The sequence below is a fragment of the Berghia stephanieae genome, chromosome 2 (assembly GCF_034508935.2).
Source record: "Berghia stephanieae isolate SIO BIC M18660-M18661 chromosome 2, UCSD_Bste_1.3, whole genome shotgun sequence".
NCBI classification, from domain to species: Eukaryota; Metazoa; Mollusca; class Gastropoda; order Nudibranchia; family Aeolidiidae; genus Berghia; species Berghia stephanieae.
The window spans coordinates 108,784,544-108,807,838 of record NC_088361.1 but is presented as its reverse complement, the minus strand read 5'-3'; the positions used below and the strand labels follow the sequence as shown (position 1 = coordinate 108,807,838).

The window sequence follows — 23,295 nt, the reverse complement described above, 5'->3', positions numbered from 1 at the left end:
TTTGGTTACACATTTATAACAATACAATATTGACATAGACACACTCACACAAGATGCACACTAGTAACATAGAAGCTATCGTAAAAAAAAACAAAAACAAAAAAAACAACCAAAAAAACGGCATCAACATCATCATCATCATCATCATCATCATCATCATCACCATCTTCATCATCATCACAACAACCTTCCTAATATTTTCGTTACAATCCTTCACTTTCACAATTCCCCTATAACACCATTCACCATCTTCATCATACTCCATATTATATTATTTCTGTAACAAGCTATGATGCAATGAACCGAGATGATGTGCATTCCTTATGGCAACCCTGCAAAATGCGGGATAAGCTGAAAGAAGATAGCAGTTTAAGATTAGCTTGTATGGGGTAATTATTTTTTTTTTCATATTCGCTGGTACTATTAGTGTTAATTGGGATTCAAAGCTTAGAATTACTAATTACCAATGCAAGTCAGAGATGGTTATCAGAGTTCAGTGGTTAATTATTAATAGTGGAATAGGAAACGGATAGCCTATATTACTAGTTGTGCTGTTTAGATGGATACAATGTAAAGTGAGAGACAGAGGAAAGGATAGTTCTGAGTCTTTTTAGACAAGATTTCTGAGAAATGCAGAATTGGGTAGTTAATTTTAAGATACAAATACAAAGATGTAGATGACACCAAAAAAAAAAAAAATAAAAAATAATTTTAAACCTTAAAATAGAAATAAAACAAACCTCCGGTACCTTCCACACTGAACTTACCTCAGACTTGTCTGAACAATTAAATAGGCGATCTTGAAGTAGAAAACTTCCTCCATGAGCGATAAGGCCATCCCTCTCCATCTCTCCAAAACGGATACCACCATGTTTTTTTCGGCCTTGCATGGGTTGTTGTGTTAGTTGGTTAACAGGTCCTGTTGTTCTCACCTGATAAACATAATAATTTATTAAATATATTGGTCCAATGGGTTCTGGACCCCACGAGGTAGCATTTAATGAGATGACGGGTTCGACTAGCTAAGTCTCAGTTTGTTGGCCCTTGATTTTCTTAGTAAACAGACGCAATCAACAAGCATGTTACCAATGTATTCAACTAGATCATTTCAGCTGGAAAAATACTGCCCACAAAGTGACACAAAAGCTCTCGATCACATTCCACGACATAAAAAACACCAAAAAAGCAAGTGTTCATGGTAGCCTAATGCTACTCTACTGGTTGAAGATGAGAAGGGATTGGGTGGATAGACACGAGTGAGTCTGGTTAAAAAATTTCAATTTCTTGCGATATTTTCTTGCACACAGCTACTCTACTATGATGTAAATTTCTCAATGGTCTAAGTCGAAAAGGGAATGGGTTGGTAAACCTGAGTGCGATACTGTTTGTAGTCTATGTGTGTGTGTGTGTGTGTGTGAGAGAGAGAGAGAGAGAGAGAGAGAGAGAGAGAGAGAGAGAGAGAGAGAGAGAGAGAGAGAGAGAGAGAGAGAGAATTTGTGCTCAAAGTGAAATCTGTAGTACTCTGCTTTTTTTAGGAAAAGGAGAATGAAAATGAAAGATTAACTTAAACTAATAAATTGAGTGAATAGTCCACTTTATTGATTTGTGAAAACTTTGGATTTAAAACGGAGAAGAATAAAAATTCCCGAAGATTGACAATGCCATCAAGTGTGTCTGAAGGTAACTGGAGGTGACTAAATCATGAAAAAAACTTTTTCACAATGATTCATCAGAGGAGACCAAAGTCTTATAAGGTCAGAGGCACAGTCCCAAAGGTCTCGTTGAATCCGACTTCCACTGAATTCAAAAGGCAGTGTTCAAAATGGGTTGTATGGGCGCCAAAGAATGAATTAATTAGTGGATAAAATACACAGCAGTTGAAATTGATAAATGGCATACTTGCAGCATACAGTACTCAGCCAGATGACAGATAGGTAGCTATAAAAGTTGTGGGCATATTAAAAAAAAAAATGTAAAAATGTATTTATCTATCTATCATTATTATTTTCTTTCAATGAATGTGTCTGTCGTCTAGTAAATTTCACTTTTTCTTTTGTACGTTTACCATAAAATAAATAGAATATTGATTTTTTTTTCTTGATTAAATTTATTCAACAAAGACTGACCTGAAACTTGTCAGAGACCATATGCCTCAATCTTTGGTAGTAAATGATCCCAACATATATGTCAGCCTCCATCTCCTGACCCGTAATTCCACTGTACAGCCTCTCTGTGCCGTGGTAGTTGTATCCTCCTTATAGAGTGAGAGAGAAATGATATTTAAAATAACATCAGTGATTGCAAAGCTGAAGTGAGACATTTTTAGCGGTTTAGTGTATACCATATATATATGTGGTCTAGTGGTATGACACTCGCTTTCGGATCGGAAGGTCCTGGGTTCGAGCCTCGCGCTCGGCGCATAGTTGAGTCCTTGGAAAAGGCTCTTTACTCATTCTCTCACTGTACTCAGGTGTAAAATGAGTACCTGGCCATTAACAGCGTTGTCTTTGTCCGAAAAATTGTAATATCGCCTAACAGGCGTTATGTCCCGTCCTACATGTTAAATGTTGCTGTTGACCAGGGACCCCTTGTAAAGCGCTTTGAGCACGCTTAGTGGAAATTGCGCTATATAAAAAAAAAAAGGCTCAAAGCTCAATAAGTTATGACAATAACTAAAGGAGTCTGATCCTAAAATCTCTCTTTCCAGCAAAATTCATTATAATTTTATTCACATAGAGTGTATCAATTTAAAAATGCAATAATTATATTGATAAGGGCAACATCTCCTTTAAAGTGGAATTTGAGTAAACGGAGCAATGTCTTGTTTACTGATGAAAGTCTCTTTGAAGTTGGCAATAAAGATAGGAGAATCATTTTAAAAGTGAAAGATACCAAGATACAACTGTGAGGTACAGTTAAGTTATTATATGGTCGGTTATAAGGTATGTTTGTTACGCATCAAGTTGGCAGTGAAACGAAGTATTTTGTTTTTAACTCAATTTATTCAATGATCATAATGAAATAGGCGATAAGTTAGCGGTATAGCTGGATGTGTGATAAAACCGGATTTTACTGCAATTTTGTCTTTATGGGACATATAGAGTGAGACATTGCTTACCTGCTTTAAGTATTTGTCCAAAGTAATCAATGGCAGGCTGGTCTTCTGAAAACATGAAAGGTGTGGCATCTAGATACATACCATGTAGGGCACCTGCTTTGCCTGCCATTTGCTCTATCATCATACCTATCAAAGAAAAGGTGGAAAATAATCCAAATTAAATAATCTCTCCCTTTTAAATGAAAAAAAAAAAGGCAAATAAACCACGTAAATTTGAGCTTTCATCCTGCGACTTCTTTGATTCCACACAATACTCTCTCCCTCTCTGTCTCTCTGTCTCTCTCTCTCTCTCTCTCTCTCTCTCTCTCTCTCTCTCTCTCTCTCTCTCTCTCTCTCTCTCTCTCTCTCTCTCTCTCTCTCTTCCTGAGCAAAAAAAAAATTTAAAAATTAAAAACTAAATAATAAATGAAATAATGACTCTTCCTCTCAATTGCAACAAAAAAAAAAAAAAAAAAAAAAAAAACTTCCTATAAAGGCTGTATAACTTTCTCACCAATTGTCATTCTTGAAGGGAATCCATGAGGATTGAAGATAATATCAGGTACCATTCCACTTTCTGTAAATGGCACATCCTCTGTCGGCCACATCATACTTAATGGTTTGAATATAGAGAAATACAAAACAATAGGAACCTAATGAACTTTTTTCTAATTTTGTTTGACAATTATTTATATCTATTTATTTATCTTACATGCATAGTTCGTTTATAACTAATAAATACTTGTAACAAATTGATGGAAATAACGAACATGCCTCTTAGGCCCACTTTTTTCTTTATCATTTTTTAAAAATCATAAACGTCAAGCAACAAACAAGCTGATGATTTTATCTAGCCTATTGGTAAGGTCACCATTTTTCCTTCTTTAATTGCTACAAATGATATACAAATCCAGCCTGCAAGGGGCCCCTGTTCAACAAAGTAGGCACCACCAAACAACGAGAATAGCAAAAGTAACTTTAACATTTATTATGCCAATGAGTGCTAAAATTAAAAGGATTATACAGAAGCATTCTGTTTTTCAAATATGCATTTCGCCTCATAAATGTTGACCAAATTTCTATGTCTAAATATTTGATATATAGGTACATATCATATCTATCACAGAGCCGCCAACCCCATCTGATGAGAATGTGTACAATGGGACCTCAAAATGGGGGAGATTTCATAAAAATGGGTACAATCCTGAAATCGACGGAAACTAACCATTGTGAAAGTAAGAGGAAGGTATAATTACATAAAGTCACACCGCAAAGCTCAATTGCAGCAACAATGATGTTCCCAAGACTATAATCCAATCCTTTCAGAATTCTACCTCCCAGCATGAAGATCATAATTGGTCAAAAAATATATGAATATCCACTTGGTCACCAAGGTTTCTCAATAGGCTAGTAATAATACTAACGAAAACTGAAGTGACTCTGTACACTGAAAATGGGTACAATCTTGGGGGAAATGCGTACAAGCGTACAATCGCTGAAAATGCGTACAATTCCGCATTTTTTGCAATAGGTTGGCAGCTCTGCATATCTATCATATTGTAAGATCTGCTAGATTGACATTACCTGCATATCCCTTTCTGACCGTGCCTGCTGGAATATTTATCACCAATCGTAGGATTTCTCTGGTGGAAATGAAATGTATTCATAAAACAAAGATTAGCCCAAGTGGTAATATGGAGGGGGTGGTAGGAAGGTGGGATTGTAAACAATATAAAAAATAATTCAAATATTTTGAAATTCTGTAGAGAGATTTTCACTTGAGTCAACATGAAATTCTCGCTAGACCGCAATGGTCAACCAACCTATGGACATATAAGACTTCTCTCTAATTCAAAATGATTAATGTATCAATAATAATAATAATAATAATAATAATAATAATAATAATAATAATAATAATAATAATAATAATAATACTTTATTGCATCCCAAAAAGGAAATTTTTTGTACAGACATGTTATAATTTACACAATAAGATAAAAATACAATGGAAATAGGATGTATATATAAAAAAAGGAGCAGCTTTATAATATGAATAATTTCAACACTGTAAAATAGTTAAAACTGTCACTATAAATTGAAAATTGAAAAGATTGCAAAACAAATAAATTAATAAATTAATATTTATATTTTTAAAAAGTAAAAATGAGAAATAATTATATAAAATGATTACTGCTTGTTGTTATAAAGCCTAATACTGGACGGCAGAAAAGATTTTCGGTGTCTCTCTGTTTTCGTTGAAATAGAGAAAGGGCGACCACTTCTTTCTGACATAATAATTGATGGTCTTAGTGGATGATACTGGTCATTTAATATTTTAGTTATTTTATTTATACAAAATTTCTCGTATAAAAGATCTACATCGTCAACATCATTTATATAGCGTTTAATGGATTTTTTAATATTTGAATTTATCTTGTTCCTTTCCACTGCTAAGCAATTGCCTCCCCAAGCTGTTATACAAAATGACAAAACACTTTCGATTACTGCTCTATAAAATAATGTGCAGAGGGTTTTATCTATTCTAAACTGAGAGAGTTTTGATAAAAAATATGTACGTCTGCACATCTTATGCCTAATTATTTTCAAATGTTAAAATGATGCAGTAAAATAATATTTCATAAGTTTAACATTTGTTTATCTGACGTATTCTGACAAGAATTGGTGTTTTCAATACAGAAACCTCTCTAACTTATATATGATCTGCGTCCAAAAACTATCATATGACTAATCAGAAAAGGTGAATTGATATCAACTCATGACATTCATTAAAAAATCTTATTTCTCCAACTACTGTCAATGTAAGGTTTTCAACACATTCCATGACTTTGACGGATTATATAAAAGACGAATAAAAAGATTTTTAAAAAATTAAGTAGTCAATTCCTTTTCAGGCTACCTATTACAATTTTACCACTCAGTTAACTCCTTTCCAGCTTTACTAACCAATCAACCAGTATATATAAATTTAAAAAATTTACCTCTACACGAAGGACAAAACAAACAAAATTGAGTGGTGATTCACCAACTTCATCTCCAAGAATTTTGATCTGAAGAACGTATGCATTTTCTGATCCCTGGTACTTCTTAACAGTATAGTCTCCAGTGTTGACATTGAAATAGCTGTTGACATTATTATAATGAATGGTAATATTATGATAATTTTAATTAAAAATAAATAAATAAATAAATTTTTATAAACAAAAAAGAAAAAGAAAACAACAAAAACTGTAAGGAGAAATTTACATGACATTTTAAATTATGGACGTTTTACAAGTAAGGGTAACCCCTACAACTCAAAATAAAAACTGATGAACAGTTCTTTATCAATCCATTTGTCCTTGTCAATATCAGATATTATTTTCTGTGCCACATCAGTACAAATAAACCATAACAGACAGAATCATTGAGCTTGCAGGTTTAAAAATGGGAGGATAAAATAATTAAGTTAATCAACAATACTGAATGTTGTCAATTGTATTCAGTGACAATGATCTGTTGACAAGGGTTCAGGTTTAACATAAATAATAACTGTGGTGTTTCAATCATCCTGTTTTGTTGATAAAGGGGAAACCTGAAACGTTCATTTGATCTGTTTTTGTAATTAAATTGAAGCTTACATTCAACTTCACGTTATTATTTATTTCTGCGAGCTTCGAGCAGCAACATTTACACTAGGTTTAAGTCAAAGACTTGATTATAGTGTTTTGACTTCTTAAATCATTTTATATACCAATTTGACTGTGAGCTTATTAAAGAAAGACATAAAGAAAAATCCTATTCACAGTTATGTTAAAATATCAACGAAACGTGTTACAAAGAAAAATATAAGTTAATTATTTCAAAAATTCATTTGTTACATTTAAAGCTAATACAGTTCTGAAAATAAATTATATGAAAATTAAATCTAACATCAGCTTCAGTCATCCCTGGGAGGAATTTGACTTGATTTTAGGTTTCAACAATCAACTGTAGTACAGCAAAGCAAAATGAATAACAGGTTTCTTGCTCTAGGAAAATACTAGATTTCCAAAAGTGGGACTTGAACCCTGGTGCCTTAGGCTAGTGCATCCACTCAGCAATCTCCTGCCCCCTTTACATTTCTTCATGAGCAATAAACTCAATTCACCTGTAGTAAGGATCTCCTTTGCAAAGATGTGAACCTACGGGAGGCAAACCATCCTTATCAAGATTGCTTGAAGTATCATTTGGATCACGACCTGGTTGCAGATGAATAGAATAAACATTAAAATTTAATGTCTAGTTTAGCTGTAGTTTGTCACTCACCTACAGACTCGAATCCTGGTAGAGTTACGTTACAAATATTTTATTTATGACCTAAATATGTAAATCATTCTGTCCTATATAGTCATCTCAGACTTTAAAATGAAAGTTTAGACTTTTTCATAACTTAAAAGGCATTGAAAAGGGCATTAAACTAAGACTTTTAAACACGGTGGATGCTCCTCTTTGAAATAAAAGTGAGTTTGCAATCAATTAAGAATACTACTTTATCAATTCATATAAATAAGATATCTATGACGTGTAGAGACAGTCATGGCAAATCATTAACCAGTTAACTGCCGTACTCTGGAGAAACAAGTATTTAAAAATTTGGCTTGAAAACTGTCCTTCAAATATTGATCAATTTAAATGACCCTCACCTTGACAAGAACTCTCAAACCTGAGACCTCACGAGGTTTGGGAGTTCTTGCCAAGGTGAAGGTCCTTTAAATCGATCGATAATTGAAGGACGAGTTTTCTGGCCAAATTTTTAAATACCTGTTTTTCCAGAGTATGGCAGTTAACTGGTTAAATCTCTGCCTTGAAATCAATCACCATAGCATATTTACAAAGACGTTATGGCTACCATGGCAATGAACAATGAAAAAAACAAACTACATACCAAAGACAACAGCCTTCTTTTGAGCTTTCTCAATCTCCCGTAAGTCAACATGCTGAAATTATAATAAAAGATATCTAAATTATTATACAGACAGATATTATACTATCGGACAAAATTAAGTATACACTTAATCATCGGGGAATTTTAGGCACAGAACTGGTGATAACATGTGAAAATACTCATTAGATAGAGAATTTATTGATCTTTCAATTGCCAACATCAGCACTGCAACTTTACTAGTTTTATACTTATGAATTCTCTGTCTACTGGCTAACAGTTTTTTGTTTCTTTCTTTTTTAAAATGGCAAATTGTGTCAAATTTCTAATTATACATTCTTAGATTTTGGACTATTGTCTTGGGCAGACATAAATGGTGGCAAATCCAAAATTTCCAGAAGAGCACTATTTCAAACACCTAGGCTAGAGAGCCTCCGTACGTCAAAACATATAAAAAATATATAAATCAAAATCTTCAAATATAAAAAAAACCTTTCAAATGGTATAACATGCCAAGATTGTGAGACTAAACACAGCTCCAAGTAAGCGTATATTTATTTTTGTATGTAATGTGAGTCAAAGGAAAGATCTAAAAATATGCAATTTAAATTTTTTTAAATTAAATTATGATGCATCATCTTATGAGACTTATAATAAGATTTTTAATCATAACCAAAATTAACTTAATAATGATATCTGAAAATAAGAAAAAAATAAAAATAAAAAAAAAGGGGGGGGGGGGGGGGGGGGGGAATGAACAAACAAAATATTATTTTTACAATATCAATTTCCATTATGTCCTAATTATTTTAACACAAAGTACCTCTGATATTATAATGCAAGCGTGAGTGAATCCCCTCTCAACGGACGATTTATTGAGAATCATGGCATCTTCCATGTCGTAACCCTATAAAACGAATGAAAAAGATGGGAGTAAAGATACAAATAAAGCAAGGATAAGTAGAAAACGGTAAGGGCTGCCTGAAGCCGGTGATCGTAAAATACTAACAAAAGAGTGAAAATGGAAAGGCTTCGTATGGGAACAAAACAGACAATGGACATTTTGAGTAAACCCTTCGTCAGCACAACAATACACAAATAAACGTGGAAAACAAATTCATTATATTTTATTTGTTTTCCACGTTTATTTGTGTATTGTTGTGCTGACGAAGGGTTTGTACCCAAAACGTCCATTGTCTGTTTTGTTCCCAGACGAAGCCTTTCCATTTTCACTCTTTAGTTAGTAAGTAAAGCAAGGATCACATTTTTGATACATAATTTGTTACATCAGCTCCAGTAACTGTAGTTAAAATGAATCCTGATCATGAAGTATTTTGTAAGACATAGTGCTATAGAAAAGCAGTAGAGAACTATAATCCTTTTAAAAAACAAATCAACCTTCCTCGACTGAGCATCTATTTATTATGTATCAACGATTGCAAACACAAGAAATAGAACCATTAATAAATGTACAAAAATAGACTTGAATTCAGATATTTGAAAAAATCAAAAAGGCAAGTCTATAACAATGGCCACATCATTAAGAAATCCATAATAAAACATTTGAAAGTTCAATCCTTTTTAAATTAAAATGGTTTCCTTCCCTGCAATATAATATTCATTTAAATTTACGCTAGTGAGATAGGTAATGTATTTAACAAAAGATGATGCTGGAAACACGACTCACCGTGTATGATATGACAGCCACCACAGCATTTGTACCAATCGGATACTCATCCATGTTGTAAGTGTCAAACATCTTTGGCCTGACTAAAGGGCTTTGAGGGGTTTGCAGTCTGTAAAGCTTGTTGTCTGCTCTGTAATCATAGGCATATAAAGGAAAGCCCATCGTCTGCTTTCCCATCTGTTAGAAATAAAAAGGACAGTTTTTAAAGGTCTAAATTTACGTTTTAACATTGTAAAAGAGCACTACATTTAATATTTTTTAACTTACATACAATTTCCTTTAATATCCCATTATAATATATTCCAAGTATTTACTCTCAGGCATATACAAGGTCTGTAAAGCATTGAGCTTTAAATAATTTTGGTATCCACCATATTGCATACTGATTGCAATCTTACCTTTTTAATATTGACCCCATTAAAAATCTAAACTAAAATATAATAAAAACTCAAATTGAAGGTTGAACGTTTACCATAAACATCTCTGTTCTTACTTTAGGGATTAAATTGTACCGAACTCCAAATTTTCCCAGCTTTTCTACTTCCTATTTAAACTTCAACCCATTAGCTAGTGACCCTATTACTACACCTAGATACATCCTATTTCATTAAGATAAACAGTAAGAAAAAAAAGTTCATAGTATCATCCTTTCTTTTCATTTTGTCTCATATTCATCTTTTTAAAAATAAATTGTTGAGGTATATATGATTTTATTGCTATTTGAACATTTGAATCACTCTAACTAAATTTCTTCCTTTTATATATAGATAAACCTTAAATATCAGGATAAAGGTCTAAGTGAAAAAGCTTTGGATCCGAATAAATATTTCATATACTGAAAATAATCTCTAAACCGAAATTCAAGGAGATAATGACAACCTTAGCACTCCTATATCATAAAATAGACCCCGAGCAAATTACCCTAAATTGTCTGGAAAAAAAAAGCTGAAAAATATATCATACCTGACATTGGTACATATTTCTTGGACTCTGGTTGAAATCAGAGAATGGTGTCATGTGGGCAACCACACTTAGCATACCATGTTCACTAAGCTCTTCATGAGTCGTCACCTATCAAATGAAAAAGAAAAGTAAAATTTTTTATTACTAACCCTTTAAATCGTAATAAAAAATAGTCAGTCTACATTATTTTATTACAATGTTTAGATAAAGAGAACACGTTTCAACAAAACATTACTAAACAAATAAATAAATGATAAATAAAATTAAACAATTGAGTAAAGCTACCAACTGATGTTGAACGCTGATGGTTTTAGAATTTAAAAAATTATATCTAAAAAAAAAAACCCCAAAAACAATACATTTTTTTATTGATGTTTACAGAAAATACAAGTACAGTGCATAAATTAAAAGAATGCATGAAATAGTTAAAGAAATAGAGAGATAATGCTTTTGAAGGGAGGAATGGGGAATTATCAAATTGTGTTCCATTTGTAGAGACCTCTAACTGCCATGACCTAATTTCATAGTAGCTACTCCAAAAACCGAGTCCAATGGAAGAGTGCTGTTGCAGCCATATGTTCCACAAGGAATAAAGAGGCTTAAGTCAAGTAAGTGAAGTCACTTATTCGTGTCAAACTTTCTTTTACTTAGTATATTTTTTGTATCTATGCAGCATGGCTCAGCGGTACGGTCTTTGCTTCACACCCGAAAGGTACCGAGTTCGATCAACCGCCCCTGTGCTGTGTGGCCTTGAGCAAGTCACTTAGCCCTAGTTCAATTTGCAGCACTGCACTGCGGCTGACGCCTGGGTTATTCCAGTCTTCCCTTGGAATAGACCCTAGAGACAAGTTTGCTCGATGGGTTGAATAAAGTGAATTTTATTTTTTATTTTATTTTTAAGCTCTTCTCGAAAAATTAAGTCCTTCAACGCCGTCTAAAAAATGGATATTGCATTGGTCAATTTTTTACCTTTTTTAAGAATTTAACAACATTAATAAAAAAAAAGCAATATAAAATATTTAAGAGTAGAACTCAATCGCAGTATTTCATCACTATTTAGAAAAAGGTTTGATTTAATGATTTTTTTAAATATTTAAAAAATAATAGATATTGTACTATAATAATTATTTCAGATGTTTTAGTTTCAGATTAAATCATTTGTGACTAGTTGTAGGTAGTCTTTATCGATCACTATTTCAACTAAAAGTTTTTCTGTGTTGTAATCAAATGGCAAACTGGCACATAAAAAAACCCCAACAAATTGTGTACATATTTATGTCATTAATCAGTATTCTAAGACAAAATTTCTATTTACATTTTCTGAGACATTTCTTTAAATTTGTGGTTAAAAAAAAAAAAATCATGTCAGGAAGTAAATATCTGAAATTGTACAAATTTGAGTCCCCTCAAAAATCTTTAATTACTGATAGAATCTGGGTTAGTGGCAGGTCCTTAAAAGATAAAACAGTTGTAACTAACCCCCTGTTGAGTCTCCTTTCTATTGAGAGCAATATCCAAGTAGACTTGTTCAAAAGTGCCAATCATTTCAACGGCATTAGCATTGACGTTGAGGACAGGCCTGACTAAACGTGACACTGTTGAAAACAAGAAAAGGCCAGGATACTGACTGGCCACTCCTGTTTTCTTTACCACACAAATCTCCAATCCAAATGGAACCTGATTATGGATTTTAAAAAATGAATATAATAATAATAAGTTACTTATATAGCACCAACTTCCACATAACTGCTAAGTGGCACTATGCAGTATTAATTGTCATTCAAACATTCATTCATTGACAATTAGAAAAACTACACATACACACATTGACAATCGCACAAACATAACTACACCAATCTTCCTCACTAACAATAATAATATATTTTAACTTAAGACATTTGATATACAAAAGAAATTCACCCATTTCCCAGTTTCAACATGCTCAATGCTTTTCACATCGCTACATTTATTCTCCAAAATAGGTTATATGGAAATATATATTTTAAAAAAAAATTAAATTTGCCTGATACACAATAGCTCTATTACTCATACAATGCATGTTGCTGCCTGTAGCCTGGTTACTCATTCATAACTGAGTCAAATGGGTTACGGTGTGTAATGTGTCTTATCCAAAGCTAGGACCAAATTTTTTTTAACCATCTAAGAAATAATTTACTCATAATATCTTGACTTTGTTATAAAAGCAGACAATAAAATGACTTGATGATGACAAAAAGAGAATAAATACTCTGTTGTTGATAAAATAAATATGTTTTTCTACGAAATCAATATATTGCATCTGAGAAACATGAGATATTTACTTTCCATTTTAGCATGCAAAACATTTGCTCTAAGCTTACAAGTGAGATATGACACAAAATGAATCAGATGTAAAATGCAGAAGAAAAAGAGGAGGAGAGAGAGAAGAAGAAGGAGGTTGAGAGGGGCAGAAGAAAAGAAAGTCCAAGGAAGGGGTGGAAAGGCAGCCTTTATATTGTTAAGTGATTCAATAGTGTGACAATATCATCACCCTAAAAGCCTGTAAATATATATCAATAATAAACATTTCCATTATATAAGGCATTTGAAATGTTAAATCAAGCTCAATGCACTTAATAATAATAGATGGCATTTGTATAGTACATTTTTCAAAATTATATAATGCTCAATTCCCTTTACATTAGTTGAAAAAAAAAACCCATGCATCTCATGTGCCAAAACCACACCCCCCCCCCCCCCCCACACACACACACACAAATGTAGACCCACAATTGAATATTCACAGATTGGGTTATAACCATAAAGTTTGTTAAAATATTCGCGATCAGCATGCTATACTGTATTCATAATTTTTTGACGTCTTATATTAGGAGCAAACAGGAATGCATAAACTTCTCTCATTGCAGTTAGTTGGTATTCAATAATAGCGATTCCTCAATGGGGTAACTAAGTTACCCCTGATGTACAAATCGATATATAAAGGAGTTTATTCTCTTTGGAAAGTTGGAGGTATAAAATTACCCCCATTTGAAAAAAAGGGGATTGGTACGAAATCGCCATTGGTCACTAAGTTATGCAATTTTTTGTAGCCACTTGAGCAGAAACCTTTGAAAACGCGAATTTTTCAGGATTACTGAAAATTTCAGAGAAAAATTCGAATTATAAGTTTCCTTAAAAGAAAAAATACAAGGCCTGGGGTAACAAAATTACCCCCGACATACGATTAGAGTTAAGGGCTGAAACAAGAATACCTAGAAGGTTGATGTAATCCTTCAAATCTTGTGCATAATGATAAATTTTCTTGTAACAACACCGAAAATGAGCTCCAATACTAACCTTTTGAGACAGGTCTACCGTTCTCTTCTTTAATAATCAGTTAATAACAATGTCAAATACTCTTAACTTTCAATTCCTCCTGAGTATTATGATAGAGCTGCAATCTAAAATAATAAATGAGATGGAGGCAGCGTGGCATACTCTTTGCTTCATAACCAGAATACAGCCTATTCAATTTCCCACCGCATTGCTGAGCTATTCCATTCTTCCATTGGAATGGGCATCAAAAGTTTTTTTCTTGGAGATGAGTATAGGGAATTTTATTCTATTTTTCATTTTTATGAAAACAAAATTAATAGAAAAGAAAGAAAGCAAAAAAAAAAAGAGGGATACATGTCCTCAAGTATTTAAATTCAGAGCAAGGATGGTGCCTAAGATATTTAACAAGGCATACCCAAAACAGGCTCATACAACTTCTTACCTCTCCCTTGCTCTTGACCTTTAGAATTCTCAAAGTAGACACAAGAGAGTCCAGAGATTTTTCACTTACAGAGCCCACAATACATCCATCTAAAAGGACTGTATAACTATCAGACAAAGACCATGGTGTAGGAGATGGCATGGGAACAACACCGAGTTCAATAAGAACTTGTCGCAACTTGTCAAATGGAAAGCTTGTAGTTATGACCTACAATGAATAAATTAAGTGCAAACAATATTTTAATATCTATGAAAATAAAGGATTGCAACTGTAAATCGTTTTTAAATGACTTTTAAAAACTTATCTTGAGAACCATAATTTCTAAAAAAAAAACAACCGTTAATAATTGACTCTAAGAGCAAACGTTTTTCTCTGTATAGCAAATGAATAGTAAAACAAGAATGAAATTATACTTGCTTGACAATCTGCTGATAAGTGATTAAGAAGACCGCATGGTGTACCATCAGGAGTATGGACAGGACACAAAAATCCTAAAAAAAAAAAAAAATAAATAAAAAGAAAATACTGCTGATAAACCCAACTTATAAATAAAAAACAAGAACAAAAATTCATTGAAAGGCTCAAATAGTTTAATCAAACATTAGATAAACTATTTGGGAATAAAGTATTCATTTACTTGAAAAACTAGCACACTGTGATCACTAATTCCCCCCCCCCCCCCCCCCCCCCCCCCCCCACCAACAAAAAATAAATTAATACTGGCAGATAGTGTTGACCAAATGAAGCGGTTTATAACAAAGATCCTCATCCTTTGTGTATTGCTGTTATCTAGAACCATAGAATCTCGCATTGAGTTATGGCAGGATTATTTTATTATGTGCGGCTATGTGGTCTAGTGGTATGACACTCGCTATCGGATCGGAAGGTCCTGGGTTTGAGCCTCGCGCTCGGCGCATAGTTGAGTCATTGGAAAAGGCTCTTTACTCACATTCTCTCACCATACTCAGGTGTAAAATGAGTAACTGGTCGTTAACAGCGTTGTCTTTGTCCGAAAAATTGTAATATCGCCTAACAGGCGTCATGTCCCGTCCTACATGTTAAATGTTGCTGTTAACCAGGGATCCCTTGTAAAGCGCTTTGAGCACATTTAGTGGATATTGAGCTATATAAAGCTCAATTTTTTTTTTTTAAAGCAAGACTCCAGACAATTATCCCAATGCTCTGCCATATTATCTTTAGAAACAATTATAAAATTAGATAACAATGAATGAAGAATGGCTATACGAGCATATGAAGTCTGAATTCTAAAAGCTAATGAAAGATGCTTGTATTTTAATCTTCAAGGACCTCTGCATTAAAATTTCACATTCGATAATTGAGATGAAGTAAAAAATTAAAAAAAGACCCTCATTCAATATTTCAACTATGCCCTTTCATTTCAAAACAATCATTGCTAAGTTTAACAACTTACCCCAAGCTTCAGGCAACAGTTTTCGGACAGATGTTGTTCTCATTTCTGTGAAAAAAGCCCCTCTGTGCACTGACCGAAAGTGAGAAACATATCTTGTAAAGTTCAGTTTGTCTGCCACAATCGTCAAACCGGTCCCCTTTTTATAAAAATAATAAAAAATATATAATAATAATAAATAATACATTGCCCTTATACAGTGCATATTCCTGGTGGAGGGCTCTATGTGCTTTACAATAAAATCTTGATAATAAAATAAAAAACTTGAAAACATGACATACAAATATTAGTGAGATCTCTATACATATATGCAAGTGAATAATATATTATAAAAATACAATGAAAAATGTGTCACATTTAAAAGAATATTTTGAGTCTAAAAATCGAATGTCCTTGGGCCAGCTGTTCCAAATTTGAAGCCATACAAATTTAAAAGATCTTTCCCCTATATGTTTTAGCCTAACTTTGGGTTTGTCAAATGACACTGACTTAGATGATCATATATTGACACCATGTCAGGCGAATAAAAGTTAAAATGATCTTTAAGGTAGGATGGCGCTTCGTTATTTTCTTGAGAGATAATTTGATGGCAAATGCATGCAATTTTATAAACACAACCCCCACCCCCCAAAACAAAACAAAGAAAAAAAAGATTCAGATAAGATGACTACAATTATGAGTAACTTTTCATAGAGACTAATTAGATTACCTGACTCAGTCCAATTTGAATAGGATGTGCTAAATTACCAGTTGAAATCAGCAGCCGAAACGCAGATGTGATGGGTGGAACATATTTCAATGCATCTTTCATTTCAACTGTGGATGAAGGCACAGTGATTGATGTACATTTCATGTGACATACTAATAGATCAACGATCCAATCTAAAGATGACTTTGACATACATTATTATTTATCAGCTTTAACTTACTTACTTATCCAAACCAGCGACCTCCTGAGCTCTAGCCCTTCGGTCTTGTGCCATGACGTAGAAGTTAGACGTCTTTTGTAGTTGTTCCAGGTGACTATAAAGTGTGTTACTGATTCTTGGATTTGGTGGGAGGAATGTGCATCTCAGGTCTTCAAAAAGTTGACATTCAAGCAAGTGGTGTGTTACTGTTTCATTGGGGTGTTGACATAGGGGGCAGGAAGGGGATGTGTCTTTTGTAATTTTGCTTAAATGGTTGTTGAGCGGTATGTGTTGTGTTCTTAGTTGAAAGAAGATGCTTTGCTGGTGTCTTCTGAGCTTATTTAGGCAATCAGTCTTTACAGGAGTGGTCATATGGAAAACATACATTTACCCGTGGTGCTCATTGCCCAATTATCAGCTTTAAAGAAAACATGATCCTAGTTCAGTCGTAAAACACTTTCAATTGAGTAATCACATTAAACATTTTTTTCAATGCCCTTTTCACAATTTTTTTGAGCTACGGTTCAAATTCAATTTACATGAGATAATATGAAAAAGGTAGCTCTGAATATTTTTGTACAATTCATCGCACAACATCTCAGACCATAACAAACATGTCAGATCTTTGGAAGGACTTCTATTCCAATATTCTTTCTTGTCAGTGCAAATTGTCATCACTAGTAAGGAGACTAAAATTAAACATATTCGTACCTTCAGTTCCACCAAATTGTCCTTCCTTCTTTTTGATAATTTTCAAAATATTAGCCTTGCTATCCCTAAGCCACGATTCACATTTTTGCTGAAAAAAAAAATTAATAAATAAAATGCATAAATCACTAAAGGGTGCCTTTTAGAATAATAATAAATGATTGACATCATTGTCAGTCAAAAGTAAACATTAGTTTTATTTGGGAAATTCAATTTATTTTTATAACTTCCTTAATGAAAGTGTTAACATAATGTTGACAAAAAATAAATATTGAATTAATCATACTCATAACCCAAATCTATGAACAAATTTCAATGGCAATTTCACTTTTCACACAATTTTTAATTTAATGAAAAAAAAATTTATTCTGACTGTAGGCGAATTGAAATTCATACCAAGTCATCCCACTCCCAAGAAATATAAAGAGCAGTATGAAAGAGACAACAGACATAATGAGGTAGCAAAGATAGCAATCACGAATCCCGCGACCAAAAAAAACAAACAAAAGCTCTACCAAACTGTAGTGATTGCCATCCATGGGAAAGGTGAAAGAAAAGAATTGCAAAACATTTTAAAATTAATGTATCACCGCATTTCCATACATATTTTTTTCGGAAAGCATGCCTCTCACCTTTAACAGCATTTGAATCAATTGCCCTGGTGTAAGAACCTCTTGGAGCATTGGATTATCAGGACTTTCAGCTGCACATTCTCCATTTACAAATGCAAAAAGTTTCTTTGTCATAAATCTGTCATAAAATACAATTAAAGGAATTTATGAATTGAACTAAAATCTTAACAAATCACTGCTGAAACGAGAACAAATTATCATCACAAATGTCTAACTAATATTACTCTCACTAACAATATGCTTTTCACATATTCATTGAGTAAAAGAGAGCAAGATGTCTATAAATTGGCGCCCATCACAAAAAACATTGAAACAACATTGAGACCTATAAACTCCAGGTAAGTGAACTTTAAAAAAAAAAATTATTTGTACTCTCCGTGCCAGGAAATTCTGCATTCTGGATTTGAATACTTTTGGTATACGTTTGCTAATTATTCATTGATTCAGTCAACAAATTTCATATCCACACAATTCCCTCAAATCAAAGTGAAATAATTCCCCTAACAATGACTTGTAAACCAACAAAAACACTATATGATGGGGTCGGGGTGGAGTCAGTAGATGTGGAATCAACCAGAGATGCCAACCTAGCCTTTTGAAAACCCATATTTTCAAGTCCAAAAACCTGTATTTTAGGACAAAAACCTGTATTCACTGCGCCGTGCAGAAATCAATATCAGCGCGAACAATAGCAAGGCAAATTATCTCAAGAAATGACAGAAAGACACAAAGAAAAGTTCTTCTGCATGAAAACACTTTACATGTTGTGATAGTAATTTCGTGGATTTTTCACTTCAACCAAATCCCGTATTTTTCATGATAAAACCGTATGCCCGTATTTCGGAAGAAAAACCGTACAGAATACGGGAAACCTGTACTGGTTGGCATCTCTGAATCAACGCGTGTACTCACTATCAAGTGATTGCTTATTCTGCAAACAGAAGAAACGTCTGTGTGCAATGCCTGCCCATTCTGCAGAGTGCAATTGTGTGTACAGCTGTATCTTTTTTTGAGGGGTTATCCTACTCTCTTTCAAGAGAAAGAACGAGGGGCATGCAGGTTCGCTCTGTTTTGTTTTTGTATTTAGAGGTTTAATGGCACTTATAACACACATGAGCCATTTAAGCACCAGAAAAAGTAAGATGATAGATTTAGATAAGAAGGAGAACAGGAGTAGAGGATGAAAGAAATGTACCTCTCTACCTTGTCAGAAACAAAAATCATTGACTCTTCTGAATCTTTGCTAAAAATATAAATACATTTGTATTATCACTAACAATATATGATTCACAAGGAAAATAAATTATATCTCATAAAATATGCATAACAATAGTGTCCATACCCCAATGACATGCTGTGTCCCCAAAACCCAGGATTTTCTCTTGCCATTTGTGTACAAGAGTACTCAGTCCATCGAGATAGTAAATTATATTGTATTTTTAAAAACAAAACACACATTATCCCCACTTGATTTGGGAGACGAGGAGTGGTGGATAATAAAAGAGTACTGATACAAAACTGTTTACCTGACATACATCTAAAAGGCGTCTTGTTATGTGTATAAAATGAAAATAAGATTCCAAAAATACAGTTTGCTGGGGGGGATAAGCTAAGCATTGTGAAGTGCATTACTATGTGAAGCCATGAAAACTGCTATGGCTATAAATATGAATAAATCATGCGTAATTCCTCGTATTTCATCTGCTTCCTATTCAATGGCTTCCAAACATTGATAAGAATGTATTTGGCAACATACAACAGGATATAATAGATCAGCAGTCAACCTGTATTGATGGGACCACTGACCTTAACCAGAGAGTGATGCCATTACCAAAACATGGACCACACGATCCTGCAATATCCTGTTACATCAGTCACTTAACTGAAAACATAATTCTACTATAATTAATCTCCACATATTTCATTTATCAACACTGATGGCTAGAACTTACACCAACAGATGGAACTTGTCTGTGTTGTTGTTTAAGTGGATACAAATATTGTGTCTGGATGAGGAATGAAAAGAATGTAATGATTAACAAAAACCCTACGGGGTAGATTGCATTCAACAATAAAAATTATGAAAACTTATGAATTAAATCTCAATTCAAATGGAGTATTAGCCTACTAACTGTCAAACCTGTAACTACTGGAAAACAGAATAGTCTGAACTTTTTTCAAACTCAAATTTATTTTTTCTTCCACTCTCAATAGCTTTTAGATCAAAAGAAAGATCCATAAAATCTTGTGGTATTTTGAAATTGAGGGAAATGGATTTTCAAAGTAAATGCCAGTGGTGAATCCAAGAATCAAAAGCTGGCTGTAAAAATGTAAACAAAAGCCCTTTTCCACTTACTTTAACTTTGTACACGTGCAGCAATTTCACTCATCGAAATATAACAATATCAGTTATGTCCTGCGTTGAGCTTAAATAACACAGACATTCTTCAACTGGCCAGCTTAACTTGAGGGAAGCTACCAAGTGTGTAGTTTGCACTTCAACAATGCTCCACAGAGGACGGGGAGTCTCACACCAAAAATAGCAGTTGGAGTGAAGAGTTTTGCTAAATATTTTTCCCCAAACTTTCTTTTTTTTTTTTTCACTATTTTCCATGGGGCTGAGGAAAGTTAGCAATTTGAAATTTGGCCAATACTGATGAGTCAGAAATCCTATCATAGTCAGAGTTCTGTAATTTACAGGTCTGGAATTGCTTAACTACAAATTCTGAAGGCTATTCTGATATTTCATAAAAGTTTTCCATTGTTTGATTCTTCTTTTAATATTCATTTTTTTTCTCTCCGGCTAGTTGAAATACAAGAAAGAAATTGAAGTGCATTTTACTGGTCATCTATTATTCATATATAAGGATTATTATCAAACAATGAAACTGAGTTGGTTTTATAATAATGCTTTAGTATAAGATCTTCATCAAAAGTGAAAATAATACTAAGAAAGAAACTTACTTGAAAAGATGACGGCCACAAACTTCATCAGAATACCAGGCTGGTAAATCAAGTCTCACTCTGAAAGTCTTTCCCACATGTCGGAGAATGGATCTCTGGGAATTCAGCCCTTCCTTCAGGAGTTGTCTCAACATGAACACTATGCAACTAGAGAGGGGAAAATATCTTAAATCTACTCACTGTACTTCACCAATGCCTTTACAATCATAAAAAAAATGTGAGCATCACAAACAATAAAATTCAAAATTGGAAAATAGTTGAGAGATTTAAAACTATACTGAAAAATAATCATTACCACCTATCTATTCAACGAGCCAAAGCTTGTAAAAGGCAACCTCAATATCAAATTACTTCGGGATCCAATTCAACACAAGTCACAAGTAAACAGAAGATAAAGGGAGAGCTAAAAGAAAGACAATAGTTTTTGCACATAGTAGCATACAAAGCATTTGAAAAGGTTACTTGAGGTTTCTTCTTTCAAAACAAGAAATTCCTTGACAGCTCTCTGCCACTAATGAAATCCACGGGGGCAGCCATTTTGAACTGTCATAATTTTGTCAAAATTTTAAACTTTGGTTTAAAGAGGTCATGACTAAGCTCAATTGAGCCAAATAGGACGTCACATGAAAAAGAAATGAACTCAGTAGGAGATTTGTCCTATTACTTTTTGACTCAGCCTCGTAATTCTGAGAATGCTCCACATACCTTTTATAGAAGGTATCCTCCTCTCTCCCTTGTACAAGAGCATCATATATGACTTTATCTGATACGTCAAGAAGACCCTTTAGAATCAAAATAAAACAGCAAATTAGACAAATCATGATTAAAAAAAAAAAGCAGTGCTCATAAAGTTGCAAATCAGGACATGTAATGAATACTTTGCAAATTTTAAAAATTAAAAGTGTTGAAAAAGACTCTCTTGGTAAGAATAAAAAAGAAAGAAATTGGGTTCTTAAATAATTTTTTGAAAGTTTGTAAAAAAGGTAAGTTTTTTTTTTTTTAAATAAATGATTGAAAATTAGAATTGTCAATAAAATTTATGACTGTGATGGAAGAAAAAAGTTAGGAAATTTCAGAGATAAACTCTGATCACTGACATAGGATCTACTTTCAGCAACCATTCAAACAATTGATAAAACATTATGCAGACATTCTCAGAAAACTTACCTTTAAGACAACAACAATGGGAATAAAGAATAATCCACTTCCAACAGCAAACTGAAGTTTGGCCGTCCCATTTTGGAGATAGTGGAGAATCATGTTCTGGAAATACAGAGAATCCACATGAAAATATTTCCACACCACAAATATATGTAAAAAAAAAATAAATTTAAAAAACATATATATAATATAGTAACAAAAATTGAGATGGACAAAATTGAAACCATTTTGTTTGTTTGTTTTTAAGGGTTTTACGGCACTCGCGATACATTTAGGTCATTTCAGAGCCAGTAAAAAGGAATAAAATTGGATAGTAATAAAATTCTAGATATACAACTAAAAGCATAAGAGAAAAGGTAAGACAAAGGGGAATTCACTCAAATAGGGAACAGATGTAGATTCCAAGAGCACACTATCTGTGTACTTAGTTTGAGATCACCTAAAAGTCTCATCCAGACACCAACCACATGCCCTCAACTAAGAGGAAAACATTCAAATGCTTACAAATCATGAAATTCAAAACAAAAAATTAATAACAGCACATAACAGAGAGACAATTCACAAGGAAAAAATATCTCAAAAAACTATAACTGTACATTTGACTGTTTCCTTCCCACCCACGGCTAAGACTAAACGGAGTAATCTCATTCCAAGACAAAGACAGAAAGCAAGTTGAGAACAGATATAGGCGGACAGAACATAGCAAGTGCCTCCCTGCACAATATGAGAGGACAAAAGATCACACCCAGAACTTGAAACAAGTACAACAACAAAAAATAATCATTAAGAATATATGAATTTTGTGTGCATGTGTGTCATGTTGATGTTGTTTTTTTGTTTTTAAGGGTTTTACGGCACTTGCAACACATTAAGGTCATATCAGCGCCAGTAAAAAGGAAGAAAATGGGATAGTAAAAAGTTCTAGAATTACAATAAAGCATCCAAGAAAAGGGAAGACAAAGGGGAATTGGTTCAAAGAAGAAACAGGTGTAGATTCCAAAAGCACTCTATCAAAGTACTTAGTTTGAGATCACTAAAAGTCTCATCCAGACACAAGCACAGGTC

At 33.3% G+C, this 23,295-nt stretch overlaps 1 protein-coding gene across 1 annotated transcript in view; it reads right to left on the bottom strand.

Annotated features, from left to right (window-relative positions):
* LOC144966202 (DNA-directed RNA polymerase I subunit RPA2-like) overlaps window positions 1-23,295 on the bottom strand; it is a 41,089-nt gene that overhangs the window by 3,492 nt on the left and 14,302 nt on the right. Inside the window, exons 9-30 of the mRNA XM_078902369.1 lie at window positions 22,237-22,332; window positions 21,775-21,851; window positions 21,070-21,216; window positions 20,058-20,111; window positions 18,106-18,223; window positions 17,477-17,564; window positions 16,567-16,673; window positions 15,861-15,996; window positions 14,846-14,919; window positions 14,429-14,635; window positions 12,151-12,348; window positions 10,672-10,779; window positions 9,709-9,885; window positions 8,845-8,928; window positions 8,025-8,076; window positions 7,248-7,338; window positions 6,100-6,241; window positions 4,682-4,740; window positions 3,612-3,709; window positions 3,119-3,244; window positions 2,127-2,254; window positions 768-932 (exon numbers count right to left, since the gene is read on the bottom strand). Of these exons, the coding sequence (XP_078758495.1) occupies window positions 768-932; window positions 2,127-2,254; window positions 3,119-3,244; window positions 3,612-3,709; window positions 4,682-4,740; window positions 6,100-6,241; window positions 7,248-7,338; window positions 8,025-8,076; window positions 8,845-8,928; window positions 9,709-9,885; window positions 10,672-10,779; window positions 12,151-12,348; window positions 14,429-14,635; window positions 14,846-14,919; window positions 15,861-15,996; window positions 16,567-16,673; window positions 17,477-17,564; window positions 18,106-18,223; window positions 20,058-20,111; window positions 21,070-21,216; window positions 21,775-21,851; window positions 22,237-22,332 (2,532 nt within the window). The remainder of the gene's footprint in view (window positions 1-767; window positions 933-2,126; window positions 2,255-3,118; window positions 3,245-3,611; window positions 3,710-4,681; window positions 4,741-6,099; window positions 6,242-7,247; window positions 7,339-8,024; window positions 8,077-8,844; window positions 8,929-9,708; window positions 9,886-10,671; window positions 10,780-12,150; window positions 12,349-14,428; window positions 14,636-14,845; window positions 14,920-15,860; window positions 15,997-16,566; window positions 16,674-17,476; window positions 17,565-18,105; window positions 18,224-20,057; window positions 20,112-21,069; window positions 21,217-21,774; window positions 21,852-22,236; window positions 22,333-23,295) is intronic.